Source organism: Gracilinanus agilis, chromosome 1, assembly GCF_016433145.1.
Source record: "Gracilinanus agilis isolate LMUSP501 chromosome 1, AgileGrace, whole genome shotgun sequence".
Classification (NCBI taxonomy): domain Eukaryota; kingdom Metazoa; phylum Chordata; class Mammalia; order Didelphimorphia; family Didelphidae; genus Gracilinanus; species Gracilinanus agilis.
The window spans coordinates 62,990,024-63,007,483 of NC_058130.1; the positions used below are offsets into that span (position 1 = coordinate 62,990,024).

The 17,460-nt window shown below is 40.4% G+C and overlaps 1 protein-coding gene across 1 annotated transcript in view; it reads right to left on the bottom strand.

Annotated features, from left to right (window-relative positions):
- MGLL (monoglyceride lipase) overlaps nucleotides 1–17,460 on the bottom strand; it is a 142,488-nt gene that overhangs the window by 15,005 nt on the left and 110,023 nt on the right. Inside the window, exon 5 of the mRNA XM_044676210.1 lies at nucleotides 4,309–4,398. Within this exon, the coding sequence (XP_044532145.1) occupies nucleotides 4,309–4,398 (90 nt within the window). The remainder of the gene's footprint in view (nucleotides 1–4,308; nucleotides 4,399–17,460) is intronic.

Sequence of the window (17,460 nt, forward strand, 5' to 3'; positions counted from 1 at the left end):
TCTCTCTCTCTCTCTCTCTCTCTCTCTCTCTCTCTCTCTCCATCCATCTGAATTTCCTTCCCCTCTCCTCTCCCTCCCTCCTTCTGGTCTCTGAAAAAAGAACAGGCACTCCCATCATCTTAACATGATCTGGAATTACTTTCTAGCCACACATAACAAATCCATCATCTTCCACAAAGCATAGCCCACAAGATACTTTCCAAAGACCTCAGTTCAGGCCCATTCGGTCACTTCCCAGTCCCTTCAGAAAGGTTACTGCTGTGGATGAAAAGGCTGGAAATACTGACATATTGGCCTACCCAGCTGCCTCTGGATTCTGATTTTTAAAATGACCACGTGGATCCCTGTTTATGCAGGGAGACTAGATTGTCCTCTGGAACCACTATTTTGAGTCTCCTCCACTTGTAGTGCCCATGGAGGCAGACAAATACCACCACAAAGGGTTTCACTGAGCCCAAGCAGGACAGCCTCTTTCTAGGTTGGCAGCTATGAGAGCAAGAAAGATGACCACTCTTGGATGGATTCCTTGGGTCTGTTGCAAGGTCACTTGCCACAGAGTTCTCTGAAGGTTCCACTTTTGACATTCAAATGACCAAGCAAAATCTGGTCCCAAACGGACGGATTTCTAAACATTTCTCGCCTACTTGAAATGTCCTCACATCCTATTTGAGACTCTTGCTTCACTAGCAAATGAGGTAAAGCAACACATCCTCCTTTTGTCATTTCTAGTATCTTTGGGAAGTCTGTCTATAGTTAAATGATTTGCATAGGGAAATGGTGATGAGTTCTTTCTTGAGCGAATCCTATGGAGATCTGGGGTTCAAACTGGAAACCTCTGGCTGTCAGAATTTCCCATGTCCTTGTTCATTTCAAAGTTAATCAGATACGGTTCTAGGGAGACGCCCCAAATTTGCAGCCCACTGACTAATATTTTTTTCATCATCATTATTCACATTAAAAAGAAAAAAACCCTTACCTTCTGTCTTAGTATAAATTCTAAAACAGATGAGAGACATGGGCTACGCAATCAGGATTAAGTGACTTGCCCAGGGTCACATGGCTAGGAAGTGTTTGAGGCCAGATTTGAGGCCAAGCTTGACGCTCTAGCCCATTGAGCTATCTGTCTGCCACCATCATTCATACTTTGAAAGGGCTTTTTGAAGGTTCACAAAGTTCTTTCTCTACAATAACCCCATAATGTTAGAACTGATGAAGGAATGCTGAATTTGGAAAGGATCTAGGTTCTAATTCTGTCTCTGCCATTTACCATCTATAGACTTGGGGAAATCCAGGGAAATCCCTGGGCCTCAGTTTCTTCATTTGTAAAAATGAGTGGATTAGGTTTAGATGAACTTCCCACCTCTGAATCCATAATCCTCTAATAATAGTGGGCCTCTTAGGTTCAAAAAAACCCTGAAGCTCAGAATTCATGCCAAGAACAGGTGTAGATACTTGGGTTTGGAGTCAGAGGGCTTGGGTTAGAATCCTTATGTCACTACTTCCTAGCTATGCAAGTTTTCCTTTCTCCAGGTCTCAGTTTCCTCATTTTCAAATGAAGAGATCAAATTAGGTGACTTATGAGATCCCTTAATAATCTAATTAATCTAATGACCACCTAATCTAGGATATTACAAACCCCTAAAGCGAATTGTGCTTAAACTGACAATGAGGTTCTAGATCAAAATCTGATGATCCTGGTCTCCTCATTTTACAGATAAGGATACTGAGGTTCAGAGAGAGGAGATAATTTGCACAGGATGGTCTTCCCACTACATCACACTGCCACTCTGGCTTGTCTCATAAAGCCCTGGATTTTATTTCACTTGATGTTGTTCAATCATATCTGACTCATTGTGACACAACTTTGGGGTTTTCTTGGCAAAGATACTGGAGTGGTTTGCTGTTTCCTTCTCTGGTTCATTTTACATATGAGGAAACTGAGGCAAACAAGGTTAAGTGACTTGCCCAGGGTCATGCAGCTAGGAAGTGTTAGAGGTCAGATTTGAATTCTGGTCTTCCTGATGCCAGGCCTGGCATTCTATCTACCACTCTTCCCAGCTGCCCAATGTTACAGGGAGACAAAATCCAGGTGTCAAGCTTCTTAAACACTGGAGCTTTTTCATTTTCTTCTTTCTATCTTACCCATATTTTTTTTTAGGTGCAGAAATAAACAACCTTTAATCGATGCCTGACTGCTTCTTCCCCAAGGGGGTTTTGTCTTTTTGTTGTGCTTTTGTCTTTGTTGAGCAATCAATGCTGTTGCCAAGATAATTAGCTTTACTAGGGATTTTTCATCTAAGGAAGAACTATTATTGCGGTTGTCCCCAGGTGGGGCTCCTTTCTTCCAAGCTGCAGACATAGTCAAGAGAGTCAAGTCACGCAGATGGGGCAACATATCTCCCCATAAAACTAATCTCTGAGATTAAATAACACCAAAACAGATTGAATAGCTCTGTGCTTAGACTGACAATGATCAGAAATATTTATAGGACTAAACTGCCTCATGGAATCCTCACAGGTCACATTTCTGCAGCCCTCCACAATTTACAAGGTATGGTCCAAACAGTGGTCAGGTAAAGTGGACAGTGTGCATGCTTCTTGTTGTTGTTCTGTCCTGATTCTTTGTGACCTCATTTTAGGTTTTCTTGTCAAAAATATTGGAGTAGTTCATCATTTTATTCCTCCAGCTTATTTTACAGATGAGGAAACTGAAGCAGACAGAGTGAGGTGACTTGTTCAGGGTCACACTGCTAGTAAATATTGGAGACCATTTGACTTTGAATTTGAACTTGGGAAGATGAGTCTTCCTGATTCTCAGCCAAGTGCTATATCTACTGCACCACCAAAGTACCCCCATCTCCATTGTACAGATGAAGAAACTGAAGCCAAGACAGGTGGAATGACTTAATTTGACTACAATCACCCAGAGACGAGTCTGTGAATTCCAAATCTAGCATTCTTGAAGCCTAGAGCTAAGGGCTCGCCAAAGAACTGGGCAGATCAGTTAAATGGTATTTCATGGTGAAGTTGAGTCTCAACACAGCTGAATCACCACTTGGAATCTCTCATTCAAGATCTAATTAAAAAAAAACCTTGTGAGTTAAGAGTTGGAAAGAAACTCAGAGATCATTCAGTCTAATCCCCCTCATTCTATAGTGGAGAAGAGAGGACTGGAGAAATAATGGGATTTGCCCAAAGCCACCCAGTGACAGAGCCAGAACCCAAACCTTGGTCTTCGGATTCCAAGATGGAGCGCTCTTTCCATTATGGAATATGGTAACATTGCCTCACGAGGCTACACCTACTCATTGTGCTCTTCCGGAAAGATAGTTTAAACAGCAAGTGCTTTCTGTGTTCTATGAACTTGTTCTATGGGGTCAATCATCTATACTTGTAATATATATTTGACTTGTAGTCTTCTACCATAGAATGGAAATTTCTTGAGAACATTTTTGTCTTTCCATCTTCAGAGCCCGGCTCAGTTCTGGGCACATAGTAAACACCTAGTGAGTGCTCACTGAGTGTCTTTCCCTCTCTCACTTCCCATCTGCTCTGTAGGTATGTTGTATTTCTCTATTTATATCTATAGGATTAGAGATTAGAGGTTAGAGGTAGGAAAATACCCAAGAGGACATCTAATTGAAATCTCTCATTTAGGTCCAGGGGAATCAAATGACTTTCACAGGGTCACACAGAAAGAGAGTATCTGAGGCCAGATTTGAATCTAGGATCTCCTGTCTCTAGGCCTGGCTCTCAGATTATTACTATTTAAAAACCCTTGCCTTCTGTCTTGGAATCAATACTGTGTATTGGCTCCATGGGAGAAGAGTAATAAGGGCTAGGCAGTGAGGGTTGTGACTTGCCTAGGGTCACACAGCTAGGAGTGTTTGAGGTCAGATTTGAATTCAGGACTTTCCATCTCTAGTCTGACTCTCTTATCATCATCATTATTATTACTATTGTTATTATTTTTTAAACACTTACCTTCCTCTTTAGAATCAATACTGTATATTGGTTCCAAGGCAGAAGAGTAATAAGGACTAGACAAAAACTTGGCTAGCAAAGACAAAAGGACTAGATTATAAGTAACTTACCTAGGGTCACACAACTAGGAAGTATCAGAGGCCAAATCTGAACCCAGGACCTCCCATCTCTGGGCTTGGCTTTCTATCCACTGAATCACCTAGCTGCACTCAACCAGTCATTTCAAACCCTTCAGGGGTAGAGAGGTGATCATCTCCCCCATACCTATTATCATTATTAATAAGCAATAAAACATCCTCATCAAAGATTCCCAAAGAAGCTCACCTCAGTCTGATTTCGGGAGATCACGCTGGAGTCGATGGTCCCCAGGGATAGATTGGGGAGAACAAGGTTGAGAACTTTTGCAGCAAGGACCTAGGTGGGAAGAAACAAGTCAGGGTGAGGAAACAGTGAGATTGCAGCAGGAACAAACATCCCCAAGAGTGACAGTTTACAGTAAATTGTGGAAAATGCCACCAAAACGGAACATCTGCCAGGTTCATGTCCTGAGATTGAACACTCCGCATGCAATGTTCTCGAGGGCTTGGCTCGACGTTCTGATTCACACAGCTGCGAATCAGCTTTGGCTCTTGGCCACTGTGGGTGAGCTGAGGAGAAGCTTTTCCCTGACTTGCTTCACTTAAACACACACCACACACACACACACACACACACACACACACACACACACACACACACACGCACACATGCACACACATCCCAGCACCTTACTAAATTTATTTTCTGTGGTTGCCCTTCCTGCAGTCATTCAGTCATTCTAGCGCCATGTTTGGTACCTTGGGTTGTACTCATTATGAGAAGGGATTTCTCCTGGGAGCCCGGCCACAACTGCAAAAGATGACCTTGATTTGAGGAATAGATTGGTTATGGGTGACCCAAGAGTCAAATGACACCACTCAGAACCAGATACCTGTAGACTGTTAAAGCTGGAAGGGACCTTAGAGATCACCCAGGCAAACCACCACACCACTTGAGAGATGAAGAAATGAAGGTTTAGAGAGAGGAAAATCTCAAGCTAATATACAGTTTGCATTTGAAAATCCTGGTTTGGGAAGAGATAACCTTTTACTCCTACTCTATATAGCCCCATGACTTACAGATGACGGAGCCTTTGATGGAAAGCTACTCCAATCCACTCATTTTGTAGAAAACTTTACACCCATTCTATAGGAAACTGAGAAACATTTTATACCCATTTAATAGGAAACTGAGGATTAGTGCAGGGAAGGGGCTTATCTGAAGTTATCCAAGTAATGAGTAGCAGAATCCTCTCTAGTTCCAGATCTGATGCTTTTCCCACCACTCCGATACTGCCTTCAGTAACTTCATGTTACACACATGAAGAGTTGGGACTCAGAATAAAGACTCTCTAGGACACATTGGACTTCCATCCTTTCTACCACCCCCTCTGAATTCCTCATCTAAATCACTTCTGGTCTGAGCATCTCCAATCTCACTTGGGACAGTGTTTTTCTCATCAGGTGGTTGTGGTGGTGTTCAGTCATGTCAGATTCTTCATGATCTTATGTGGGGTTTTCTTGGCAAATATACTGGAAGAGTTCTCCATTTCCTTTTCCAGCTCATTTTACACATAAGGAAACTGAGGCAACCAGGGCTAAGTGACTTGCCAAGGGTCACACAGCTAAGAAGGGTCTGAGGGCAGATTTGAACTCAGGAAGGTGAGTCTTTCTGATCCTCTCTCCATTTAGACAAGGCAAACACCTCACTGAGGGTTCTCTCCCCTTTCCTCCCCTCTTCCATCATCTCTTTAGATCAATTTGTTCACATTGTCAGACAGAGGCTGTGTTTAGCTCTGGAGGGTTTCTAGACTCTTGGGTATAAAAGGTGCTATTTCAAAAGTGAGCTGTGAGAAAAAGAAGCTGTTTTGCTGAAATTAGAACAGATCTAAAGGAGGAGAGTAAAGGAAGAACAGTGAAATTCTCTGCAAATGTCACCAGCCCCACCTACCCCCCCCCCCCCCCAAGCCTGGAGGCAACCGGCTGTCTGTACCAAGTCAAGGAACCTTTCCTCATTCAGGGACCCCAGGGGCACATAAGGAGAAATCAAAAATTATTCACGGCTGAAATTTTAATCTGTTGCTAGCATTTCCTGCTTGAAGTGAGCCTTTATATTTATTCCTGAAAGGCACTGGGGTATAGAGGACAACACACTGGCTTCAGAATTTAGGACACTTGGGTCCATGACCAGCTCTGATCCTAGTTACCTGGCTGACCCTGGGCAAAGCATATTTGCTGCCTGAGTCTCAGTTTCTTCATCTGTAAAATGAAGATGATAATACACTCCCTGTCACAGAGAGATGATGTAAAAATGCACTTTGTATACCCTCAAAAACCATAAAGCATAAGTCATTATTTTGCATTTAATACTGTGCAATGTGACCTTTCTTTTCCAGTCTGAGCTATAGCTAAGGGGCAGCTCCTCATCTTAGTCAAAAGCTTTCAATTCAACATTTTGAGAGATTTAAAGATCCAACTTTTCCTATATGAAAATGAGAACAGCAACCTCTAGGTAGCTTTGAATGTTTTCAAGATGGCAAGTACTACAAGTGGGAGAGATCAGCAGACCTGCGTTCTAATCTAGTTCTGATGCTGACTGCTGGGTGACCTTGGATACATCCCTCCTTTATAATCTGGCTCTTTTCCACTTTCCTTGTTTCTTATACCTTACTGGTCTTCCATGTACTTCACAATCTAGCGATACTAGCCTCCTTGCTGTTTTTGTCTCTGGATTTGTCTCTGGGCTCCAGGCATTTTCACAGGCTGTTGCCTTATGTCTGGAATGCTCTCCCTCCTCATTCTCCATCTCCTGGCTTCCTTGGCCTCCTTCAGGTTTGAGATAAAGTCCCACCTTTTGCAAAAAAAAAAATCCCATCTCAATTCTCTTTCATCTTAGTGCCTTCCCTCTGGGACCTCTGAAATTTATAGTTTTACAAAGTTGCCTAGCAACACTGAGACACGAAGGGAATTTTCTAGTCACATCACCAATATGTGTCAGTGGCTGAACCTGAACCCAGTTCTCCCTGACTCCAAGGCCAACTCTCTATCCATTACACTTCTCTTCCTCTATCCTTCTCTCTATCCTTCTCTCTCCCTCCTTCTCCCTCTTCTTTCCCCCTCTCTCCTTTTCTCTCTCCCTTTCTCTTTCTCTTTCCTACTAAAATAACAATTATAAACATTCCAAGCCTCATTGAGTTCTCAAAGACTATGTCAGGAAAGCACAAACTCTCCTGGGTCTTATAAGGTGGAAAAGCTTGTAGTACTGGCCAAATGAATTCCAAGATGTCTGTTCTCTAGCCAAGTTTGCAGAGAACCAATACCATAAGGGTGGCCATCAGATGAGAAAATTTAAGGGGGTCGGAGTGTAGCAACACTCCCAAGTGCCATCTAAAACAAGAGGGAGTCGTGATCTGCATCTGTGAAGGGAATACGTATCACAATGAAGGCACAAATCTTTTGGAGTTTGCTTTCCAAAGGAATCTGCCAGTCCCAAAGATCTTCTATCAATAGAGATAATTGAACACTGACTCCCCGTGCCATCCTCATTCTGCACAAAAGATAAAAAGGAACTTTCTGTAATGCAAGGAGAGGGCATAGTGTTTGGTTTATTTTTAATGATTACCTTCCATCTTAGAATCAAAACAAAGTATTATTTCCAAGGTGGAAGAGTGGTAAGGACTAGGCATTGGGGGTTAAGTGACTTGCCCAGGGTCACACGGCTGGCACTGTGGAACATCAGCCTAGTATCTGGAATTGTAGTCACTTAACATCCCTGTCCTTCTCTTCATCCCCACATCCTACCTCTGCCTAGAGTCAGTAATATCTATCAACCAAGAAAATGAAATAGAATGAGGAATTGATGACATGTGGGGTTTTTTTTGGCCACTGCCTGGTTTCCTTTGGATTCTGGGTGCACAGACACTGGGTAAGATGCCCACAGAACTATAGACTTACCTACGTAGTACTTATACTTAGGCATGAACGTTTCTCATCTGTCCCTTCCTTTTAAAAATTAAAATGTTTCCTTAAGAAAAGTGCCAAAGAACAGCTTTATCTTCCCTAAGGATAGTAAAGATACCCAAGTGGACATCCTTGAAAATGGGAAAATTTCTGCACCACAGCACTTGTTTGAAGACAAGATCTTCATAGAAAAGGGAAAAAAGAAGCTAATTTCCTTAAGAGAGCTGCTACTATCAAAATCTTTATTATAGCAAAATTAATGATGGGGGGGTCTCTGTCCCCTGTGGTGAGGATATCTGAATCCTCACCACTCCCAGATTTAATAGCCATTGAACAACCCCACATCTAGGTGGGACATTCCACGCTCCTTGTGGCGGCTCTGACTATATCTGCTTTCAATGGTCCATTACTTTCTGGAGCACAAACAGAAGCGATAATTATGATAATGCATCACTTGTAGTACCACAGGGAGAAGGTGGATGGGTCACTGAATCCATTAAAATGCTGTGCCTTTTGAAAAAGACGTAGCTAAGTAAGTTTCTCTCTTTCCAAGGTGGCTAATATGAGCCAATTCCTGAGGTGGAGAGACTAATGACGAAAAGATGGAGGGCTGATTCCTTAAGAATGAGGGCATCACAGAAAAACTACAACCACAGCTCTTCAAGGTAAAGACTAGTGAAAATGCTGGTGTCCTAGCAACAAGAACTGAATACCCAATTATATATGTATATGAGAGTTAGCAGCCCTCCATGACTGCAGTGTGAACAAACAGGTTACAGCATCTGTTAGGGGTCTTTCCAGGCATTGGACTGGAACATGCCACATCAAACAAGAGGAAGGAAGGAAGGGAGAAACTAGTAAGCTTCTGCTATGTGTTAGGGACTTTGCTAAATGCTTTGCAAATAACCTCTCATTTGATCTTCATAACAATCTTGGGAAACAGATGCTATTATGATCCCCATTTTATAAATGAGGGAACTGGGTCATTCAAACAGGGGTTAAGTGATTTGTCCAAGGTCATATAGATAATAAGTGTATGAGACTGGATTTGAACTCAAGTTTGCTTAATTTCAGGTCTAGTATTCAATCAGCTGTGCCACCTTCTGCCTCATGATAAATAAGAGTTCATATTTATCCTTAGAACTCAAGTTTTCAGAGGGAGAACTTAGCCCTAGAGTAGGAATGTTTCCTGTCAATTCAAAAGGTAACCCCTTTCCTATTTCCCATCATTATTTAGGATTTTTATTCTCATAAAGTTTTACCTGTTTCATTATCATCCTAATCGGGGTGCAAGTAGAGAGGAGGGAGATTTAAGCAGAAAGAGTAGAAGATGCTAGGAGCCAGAGATTGAGAGGAGACCAAAAAGAGGACAAGAGGTACCCAGAGGGAAGCAGAGAGCAGCAAGGTAGGATGCTAAAAGGCAAGGGGAAGAAACAAACACCAAGGATGTTCATGGTCAGGTTTTCCAACAGGCATACTCCACCAAAGATGACGCGAGCTGTAATTAGATGTAGCTGTAATTAATCCAGTGGCCATTGCGCGGCTCCCCTCAAATCATATTCTTCTGGCTCATCAGTTCCCAATTCAACAGCTGTCCCTGCTAGGGTTTCAGATGCAGATTTAAAGAAGAAAGAAGAGAGATAGGGAGAAGATTGATGGGAGAAGGTTGTTTGTAGTGGTGAAGCTCACCCAATAATATAGTGGAATCCGACGAACTGCATTAGCTGTTAGTGAATGCAAAATTCCTTTTCCTTTCAAGACGTTCAGTTCCTGGAGTAGTTGTGGAGAAATCCCAAAAAGCTAAGTTCATTAGGTGGCTAGAGCTATGGATAGGTAACTCTCTGCTCGAGAAGAGAAACTTTCCATAAGGCCAGTTAAAGGTTGAATACAGAGAAATCCTAAGGAATGGTACATAGCTTCCTGATTATATCTGTTCATTTCTAGCACTGATTCTCTCTGACTATTAATAATGTAGATGAGGTAAGAACCGACAATGAAAATGTAGATGTTATCGAGAGTAGAGGTTTCAGGAGGAAACATTGAACCTATGTCAATACACCTAGTGAGGCCTCATTTAGAAGAATCTAAATGTGTTGGGTTTGTTTTTTTCCCAATTTGTGCATAAAAAGACTGTCACTCACAGGAGGAAAAACTTCCACAAGCCACAGACTAGATGGTGGTTGAGTAAACAAATCCAGCTTTCTGATTCATGAGAAACTCCAACATAGCAAGGAACTTATGCATGTTTGAGATAAATGAGGACTGGAATGAATTCAGTGGCATCCTAACTTGTTCCTAATATCAAATGAAGCTCCTGCCACTCCAGAGACTGTAGACATTCACAAAGGCATATTGATCCAAAAGGTTTTAATAGCTGACTGACATCATTTTTAAACCTCTGGTGGTGAAAGGCTTGACATGAGAAAAGGTAATTATAATAACTATAATTCTAAATGGAGAAGATAAGAATCAATGGACAATCTACAAAAGGACTCCAGGATGCTCAGGATTTGTGTGTTGTTTTTTTTTAACCATTACCTTTTGTCTTGGAGTTGTTGTTACATAGAGTATCAACCCCAAGAGAGAAAGGCAAGGGCTAAGCAATTGGGTTAAGTGACTTACCCAGGGTCACACCACTAGAAAGTGTCTGAGGCCAGACTTGAATCCAGGTCCTCCTGACTCTAAGTCTGATGCTCTCTACACTGTGCTACACGGCTGGCCCAGAAATTCAGGATTTCAAAGTATCAGAGAATCCTGTAGTCTTTGACAGATCTATATAGCATCATAGAACCTGCTACATTAGAATACAGTTGCAATATCTTAGAACTGGAAGAGGCATTTGAGATGATCTAATCCCACTTAGGAAACTGAGCCCTAGGGAGGGAGATGATCAGGTATTGAATTCTAGAAATGCAATAAATCGACCATCCAGTTAGAAAGTCAGTACTAGAAAGGTTCCTTGAGAAATCATAGGAGGGACATTGGACATGGAAGACACGTTCAAATATGTGAAGAGTTGCCAGGTAGGTGAGAAATTAAACTTGCTTTCTGCTTGGCCTCAGAGGATAGAACTAGGAGTAGTGGATGGAAATGGCAAAGAGGCAGATTTAGGTTAGATGAAAAGAAAAAGAAGACAGAACAAAAAGCTTCCTAACAATGAGAGCCATTCCCAAATAGAATGGGCTACCACAGGGATCAGAAACATAGTGGGTTCTCCTCTAACTGGAGGTCTTCATGCAAAGCTAGATAGAATTCATAGCAAATGCTAAGAGGCAAGCTAGGCAAGAAATCCTAGGAGACCTCTTCCAACTTTGTGATTTTATGATAGAATATGTTAGAGTTGAAAGGAACGTTAGAATATAGTTTCAGAGCACAAGAGAGGGAGAGGAACATATGTTTTAGACTGTAGAGAGATTGAAAGAGATTGTAAAATAGAGTATTAGAATGGGAAGGATTTCAAAACATGTAAGTCAGGGTGAAAAGAGACCTTTGAATGTAGTATGTCAGAACTAAAGGGTCTTTCAAAGTCATCAGAATCAAAATGATTCCAAATCATTTGACAGATGAGGAAACTGAAGTCTAGAGATTTGCCTAGGATTACGTAACTAATTAGTGGCAAAGTCAGAAATAGGGCCCAGGTCTCCTGACTCAATCCAGTGATCTTTCCATTGCCACTCTTCCTAAACTGAATGGATCACAAGATGGCCAAGTTATATGAGAAATCAAAGTATACCCTGGACTCAAAGCAACAGTTACCCACAAGTACACGGACTTCAGGACAGGGTTATGCTATAAAAAGGGTCCAGCTACATTTCTTGAAGAACCAAATTGAAGAAAAGAATATTTATGGATAACTTTAAAAGCTATATTCAAATCTTTACTGAGTAGATAAATCCCTAGAAAAATAATTTAGATACCCCTCAGAAAAACTGGGTTTTAAGTTAGGAAACAGGCTCGTGAAGGACAGAGGTAAGAATAGATTTCAGATGTTTCAATCAGTTGCATAAAGATGCTGCCAAAGATGAAAGGTCATGGTTACACTTGACCCACTGAGATTACTGTGTCTAAATTCCCTGGAAAATCATCATAATTTGGCAAGGCTCCTGAGTAAAGGTCAATCAGAGGCACAGATCCCAGTGGAGAAATAACTGGGATAGCTGTTTCAAATGGAGTCAAAGGGAGTATAAATGGAATAAGAGAAAATGGTTCTGATGAGCACGAGGATAAAATGAGATGTGTTGTCCCTGCTCTCTGTAGGAGGTACATGGATGCTGCTTTCAGAACACTGTACAAAAGTGAACCAGCCTTATTTAAAAAAAAAACCCAAACCAACTCATTGGTTCAAGCTTTCAGTAGTGTATTAGCTCATTGATCATGAAGTCATGTTTAAAAACCAAGGTATTGGGGGCAGCTGGGTAGTTCAGTGGATTGAGAGCCAGGCCTGGAGACAGGAGGTTCTAGGTTCAAATCTGGCCTCAGACACTTCCCAGCTGTGTGACCCTGGGCAAGTCACTTCACCCCCCACTGCCTAGCCCTTACCACTCTTCTGCCTTGGAGTCAATACAAAGTATTGACTCCAAGACAGAAGGTAAGGGTTTTATAAAAAAAAATAATAAAAAAATAAAAACCAAGGTATGAAGGAACAAACTTTAGAGGTCCATTTCCCAGGTTGCAGGTTGAACACCCAGACTTCTTGACCATAAGATATTAGATTATATAAAATGTATTGGTCTTTATACTAGATATAGATGTATGTTAAAAGGATTGAGTTACTATTTAGCCTATATTTGATAAGTGGAATTAGAGGGTAGATGAGCCAAGATTTGCTTTATTATTTGCTCAATAATCTAAAGCAGCATGTCTACCAAATTTTATGTAAGGAGTTCTTCAGGGCACTTAGAAAAACCACACCAATATTATCTATGTTCTATTGTATTTCTACTTATTTTGCTAAATAATTCCCAATTATATTTCAGTCTGGTTTGGGCAGCACTCAGGAATGTTGCAGGAGTTAGGAAGTCCATGACCCTGAATTCTAGCTCTTCTATTAACTAGCTGTGGACAGGTCACTAAATTTTGTGGGGCCTCAGTTTCTGCATCTAACAAATGAGGGAGGTCAGGTCAGATCTTTAAGATCCTTGGAAGTTCAAGCCTTCTCTGTCTTATGAAATGCTTTAGAAAGGAAGAAGTTGGCAGGCAAGACTGACAAATGTCTACATGATAAGCAGATCGTTTATGAATAAGACACATGAATGAATAATAAAATCCCACCACTGGAAGGGACCTCAGAGGTCTTCTAGTTTAATCCCTACAATGAGTCAGAGCTAGGATCAGATCCCAGAGAGATACCAGACTGCCTCATTATTGATATTATCACAATTAATGGATTAAAATCTACTTATTCCATCAATAAATCTTTAATGATTACCTACTATTTGTCAAATTCTGGGCCCAGAGCTATAAGAGATATAAACAAGACAGGCTGGTAAATGTTTAACAATCTGCTTTCTGCGGAGGGAAAAATATGTGCAACATATGCTTAAATTTAATTTATATTATTAATGTTTTTCCATTACTCTCATAAGTCTAAACAGTCAACAACATGATCAATCAAGTCCTAATTTGTAGTGTTGGCTGATTTCTGAGGGGTAAATTTGCAACTGGATTTCATGAGCCAAACTAGTATAAGCTGGCTTCGGCATATCTCTGGATAGAAATGGGAATAGATCATGGTCCTTAGGAGTTCACAGTCTAATATACAATAGAATTCAATTCAATTCATTAACATTTATTAAGGACCTGTTCCAGGCACAGTGTTAAGTGCTAGAGATACAAAAGGAGGCAAAGACAGTCATTGCCCTCAAGAAGCTTACAATCTAAGGGAGGAGCTTACTATACAAGTAAAAACAAAGTACTAGCAAGGGAGGGAGCGATGTAAGAAAGAAAATGTTAAGGAGGGGAAATTAGTTTGATTGGGGAGATTTTCTTTCTTTGGTCCATCCAAAACTTTTTTCCTGTATAAAGGACTTTATTGCCCTTGGGCTAAAAGATCTGATTGATCAACACATGTTTTCACCTAGTTAAGGTATTAAGGTTAAAAAAAAAGGGGGTTGGTTTTGAACTCCTCCCCCCTTTCCTTACAAAAGAGTGTACTAAATAGAGCTATGGAAGGTAAAACTGGAATGGTAGATTGAGCCAAGATTATGAGGGACCCTGAATTCCTAGCTAAGGATTCTGGGCTTTATTCAGCAGGCAAGGGGTGCCATTTCAGACCTCTGAGCAGGGAGTTAATTCAGGCAGTCAAATATCAACATTTAAGGAATGAAGAGTACCTACAAGAACCATTTGATTTTTAGGGTGAGGAAAAATAGCATTTCCTAGCCCTCTGGGATTTTCTTTGGGTATACAAAAATTTCATTTTGGTAAAAGCGCTATAAAAATGTTTCTTGTTGATGTTGTTAACACTACTTTCACCATTCATATAATTTCTTCAGTAGAGGGAGCTCCCAATGAAGGATTTTCTCTACCAATACAGAGCACCACTTTCTTAATAACAGTGCCTTCCTGTTGCCTAGACCACTGAGAGTTTAAGCTCAGGGTCCCATAGGTATGATGTGTTAGAGGCTGGACTTGAACTCAGGTCTTTCTTTCTCTACACTATGCCATGCCACCTTTCATCATCATCATTAATAATAATAGGCTAGCACATATGTATATATATATGTATATATATATATTTTTTTTTTGTTTTGTTTTGTTTTGTTTTTTTTAGACAATGGGGGTTGTCCCTTGCCCAGGTTTCACACAGTTAGGAAGTGTCTGAGGTTAGATTAGAACCCAGGTCCTCCCAACTCCAGGTGTGGTGCTCTATCCACTGAGCTACCTACCTGCCCTTCTGTCTATCTTTAAGATATACAAAGAGCTTTTTATCTCATCCAATTTTCATAAAAACCCATGTGAGGTAGATGCTCTTATTACCCCCATTTTACAGGGGAAGAAGTCAGGTCTTAGATTTATGTTCCTTGTCAAAGATTACACAGTTAAGAAACTGCTGAAGCAGGACCTGAATTCAGATCTTTTTGACTTCAAGGGTATTTCAAACCCTCTATCTGCTATATCATACTGCCTTCAAATTACATTATCTATAACTATGAAGGACAGCATAGGAAACTGAGAAAGTACTTTAGGGAACCATAGTAGAATAGAGCTGGAACAGACCTTGGAGGGGGGAAACTGAGGCTTATAGAGGAGAAATGATTTGCCCTAGATCAATTGAGTCCCATCAATTTTCAATGTATAATCATTTTTGACCTAGTACTAATATACAATTTGTGTAAATCAGTAGTGGTTCTTTTCAAATGGCACAAAATTAAAGGGAAATATCCTTTTTCAAATGTCATTTGTTGTTTTTCTTCTTTAATAAAAGTTAGATAATCTGGACCATGCCAATTTTTTTCCCATCCCCTTTCATCTGAACTGGAAAATCAAGATTTTACAGCATATAATTGATACCTTATATACCAGGGTCTCCTTCTAACACTAATTATCTAAGACAGAACTCAATATAAGGCAGGTTTGCCTTTGGATCTTGTTGATGCCTGCAAGCATTGTGACCTTGTTATAACCTTCCTTCATGTACAACCAGCTCCCACTCCATGGGTCCTGAGATTAATCTGATAACTAGGCTCCAGTGAAATGGCTGGCCTTTTGAAAGTTTGAACACATCTTCTCAAAAGTCTCAACCATGAAATCTTAGTGTGTCCATGAGTAGGCAAGTGCTGCGATCTATATCACTGGAGGGGGAGGAGTACCAATAATGAGAAGGTCATGAATCTATTGACCTACTCAATGGCAAGAAGATGTCCTGACCCATTTCTGCAAAGTCACTGGTGACAGCTGATATCTGCTTTTGGGCCCTGTCCCATAAGGCTGGTTATGACTATTATAATTCTTCATAATTAAAAAATAAGTTTATACTTGAAAATGGTACTGCCTTTGGCATTTGCCTCTCTCCACCTTCTTGGTAAGTCAAATGTTTGTTAATTAAGGCACTTCCTGAGCTCTTTTGATCTTGTGGTGATATCAGATTTACAACAGTTCAGCTTGTGTATAAATACTGACAGTGTCAATACCATTTTGGTTGTCTATTTCCTAGCTTTCATGGTTAATCACTTATTCAAATAGTTCAGGACCAAACTGTTTCCATTATATGCCATATATTTCCCTGCCTCCTATATTTTCTTCTTGATTATAGGCTCCTTGAGGGCAGTGCCTGAGTTTTGTCTTTTTTTTTTTGGCATCCTTACAGCTTATCATCTAGTACCATAGAAGGCACTTATTAACATCTACTGAATTGAATGGATTTTTTTTATGAATTCTGATCTTCGCCCTCTCAGTTTTGTGATTGACAATTTATAGATAACTGATTCAGGGATAATTGACACATTAATAATAAATTCTTTCCTGCCTCTGCAAAAAGCTTATTTCTTTTCTTTTCTCTTTTTGTGTGTGTAATATTATTTGGTGTACATCCTGCCCAGAGCCTACCAATTCTTTTCTTATAGTTAGTCAATAACCATTTATTAAGCAACTACTATGTGCCAGGCATGGCACCTAGGAAACAAACAAACAAACAAACAAAAAAACCAAACGAGACAGCCCCTGCCCTCCAGAAACTTATAACTGAATGGGAAAGACAACATATAAGGAGAGGCTTAAGCAGGGGAAGGGCGGGAGGTGATCAGATGACTTGGAGTAGGTCCTCAAACAAAGTGGAATAAAGCTTTGTTATAGCCTCTCCAATTTTTTTTCTAAATATGTTTTCCCACTCAGTTTTTGATATCTCACTTTTTCCTATTTGCATTGAAGCTATGGAGCATCACAATATATACTGATTTAATTTGGAGGGTGCCTCAGTTCTTTGCAGAAATTCTTTACTTCATTGTTAGCATATGTATATGCCTATGTTTTATATAAGTGGATCTATAATTTCATTGGTTTAAGAACTCTTGGTGAGAAGACCCCCATCAATATAGAATATATAGTCTAAGAAGCATAGATAAAACACTTAAGCATTTACTATGTGATGGGGTGCTTAAAGATTAAAAAGTGACTTTTCCATAGTCAGATAGCTAATGTGTCAAAGACATAAGTTGATTCCAAGTGTTCCAGACTCTAAAATCAAAAACTCTCTTTATCTACTTCCTCCCCATTATATAGCACATTCAAAATAAAGGTGGCTAGGCTGCATAATGAATAAGGTGCTTTATCTGAAGTCAGGAAGACTTGAGCTCAGATGTGATCTCAGACACTTACTAGCTCTGTGACCTTGGGTAAGTCATTGAAAATCTGTCTACCTTTGTTTCCTCAACTATAAAATGGAGATAAGAGTAGCAACCTTCCAGGGCTGATGTAAGAATCAAATGAGATAATATTTGTA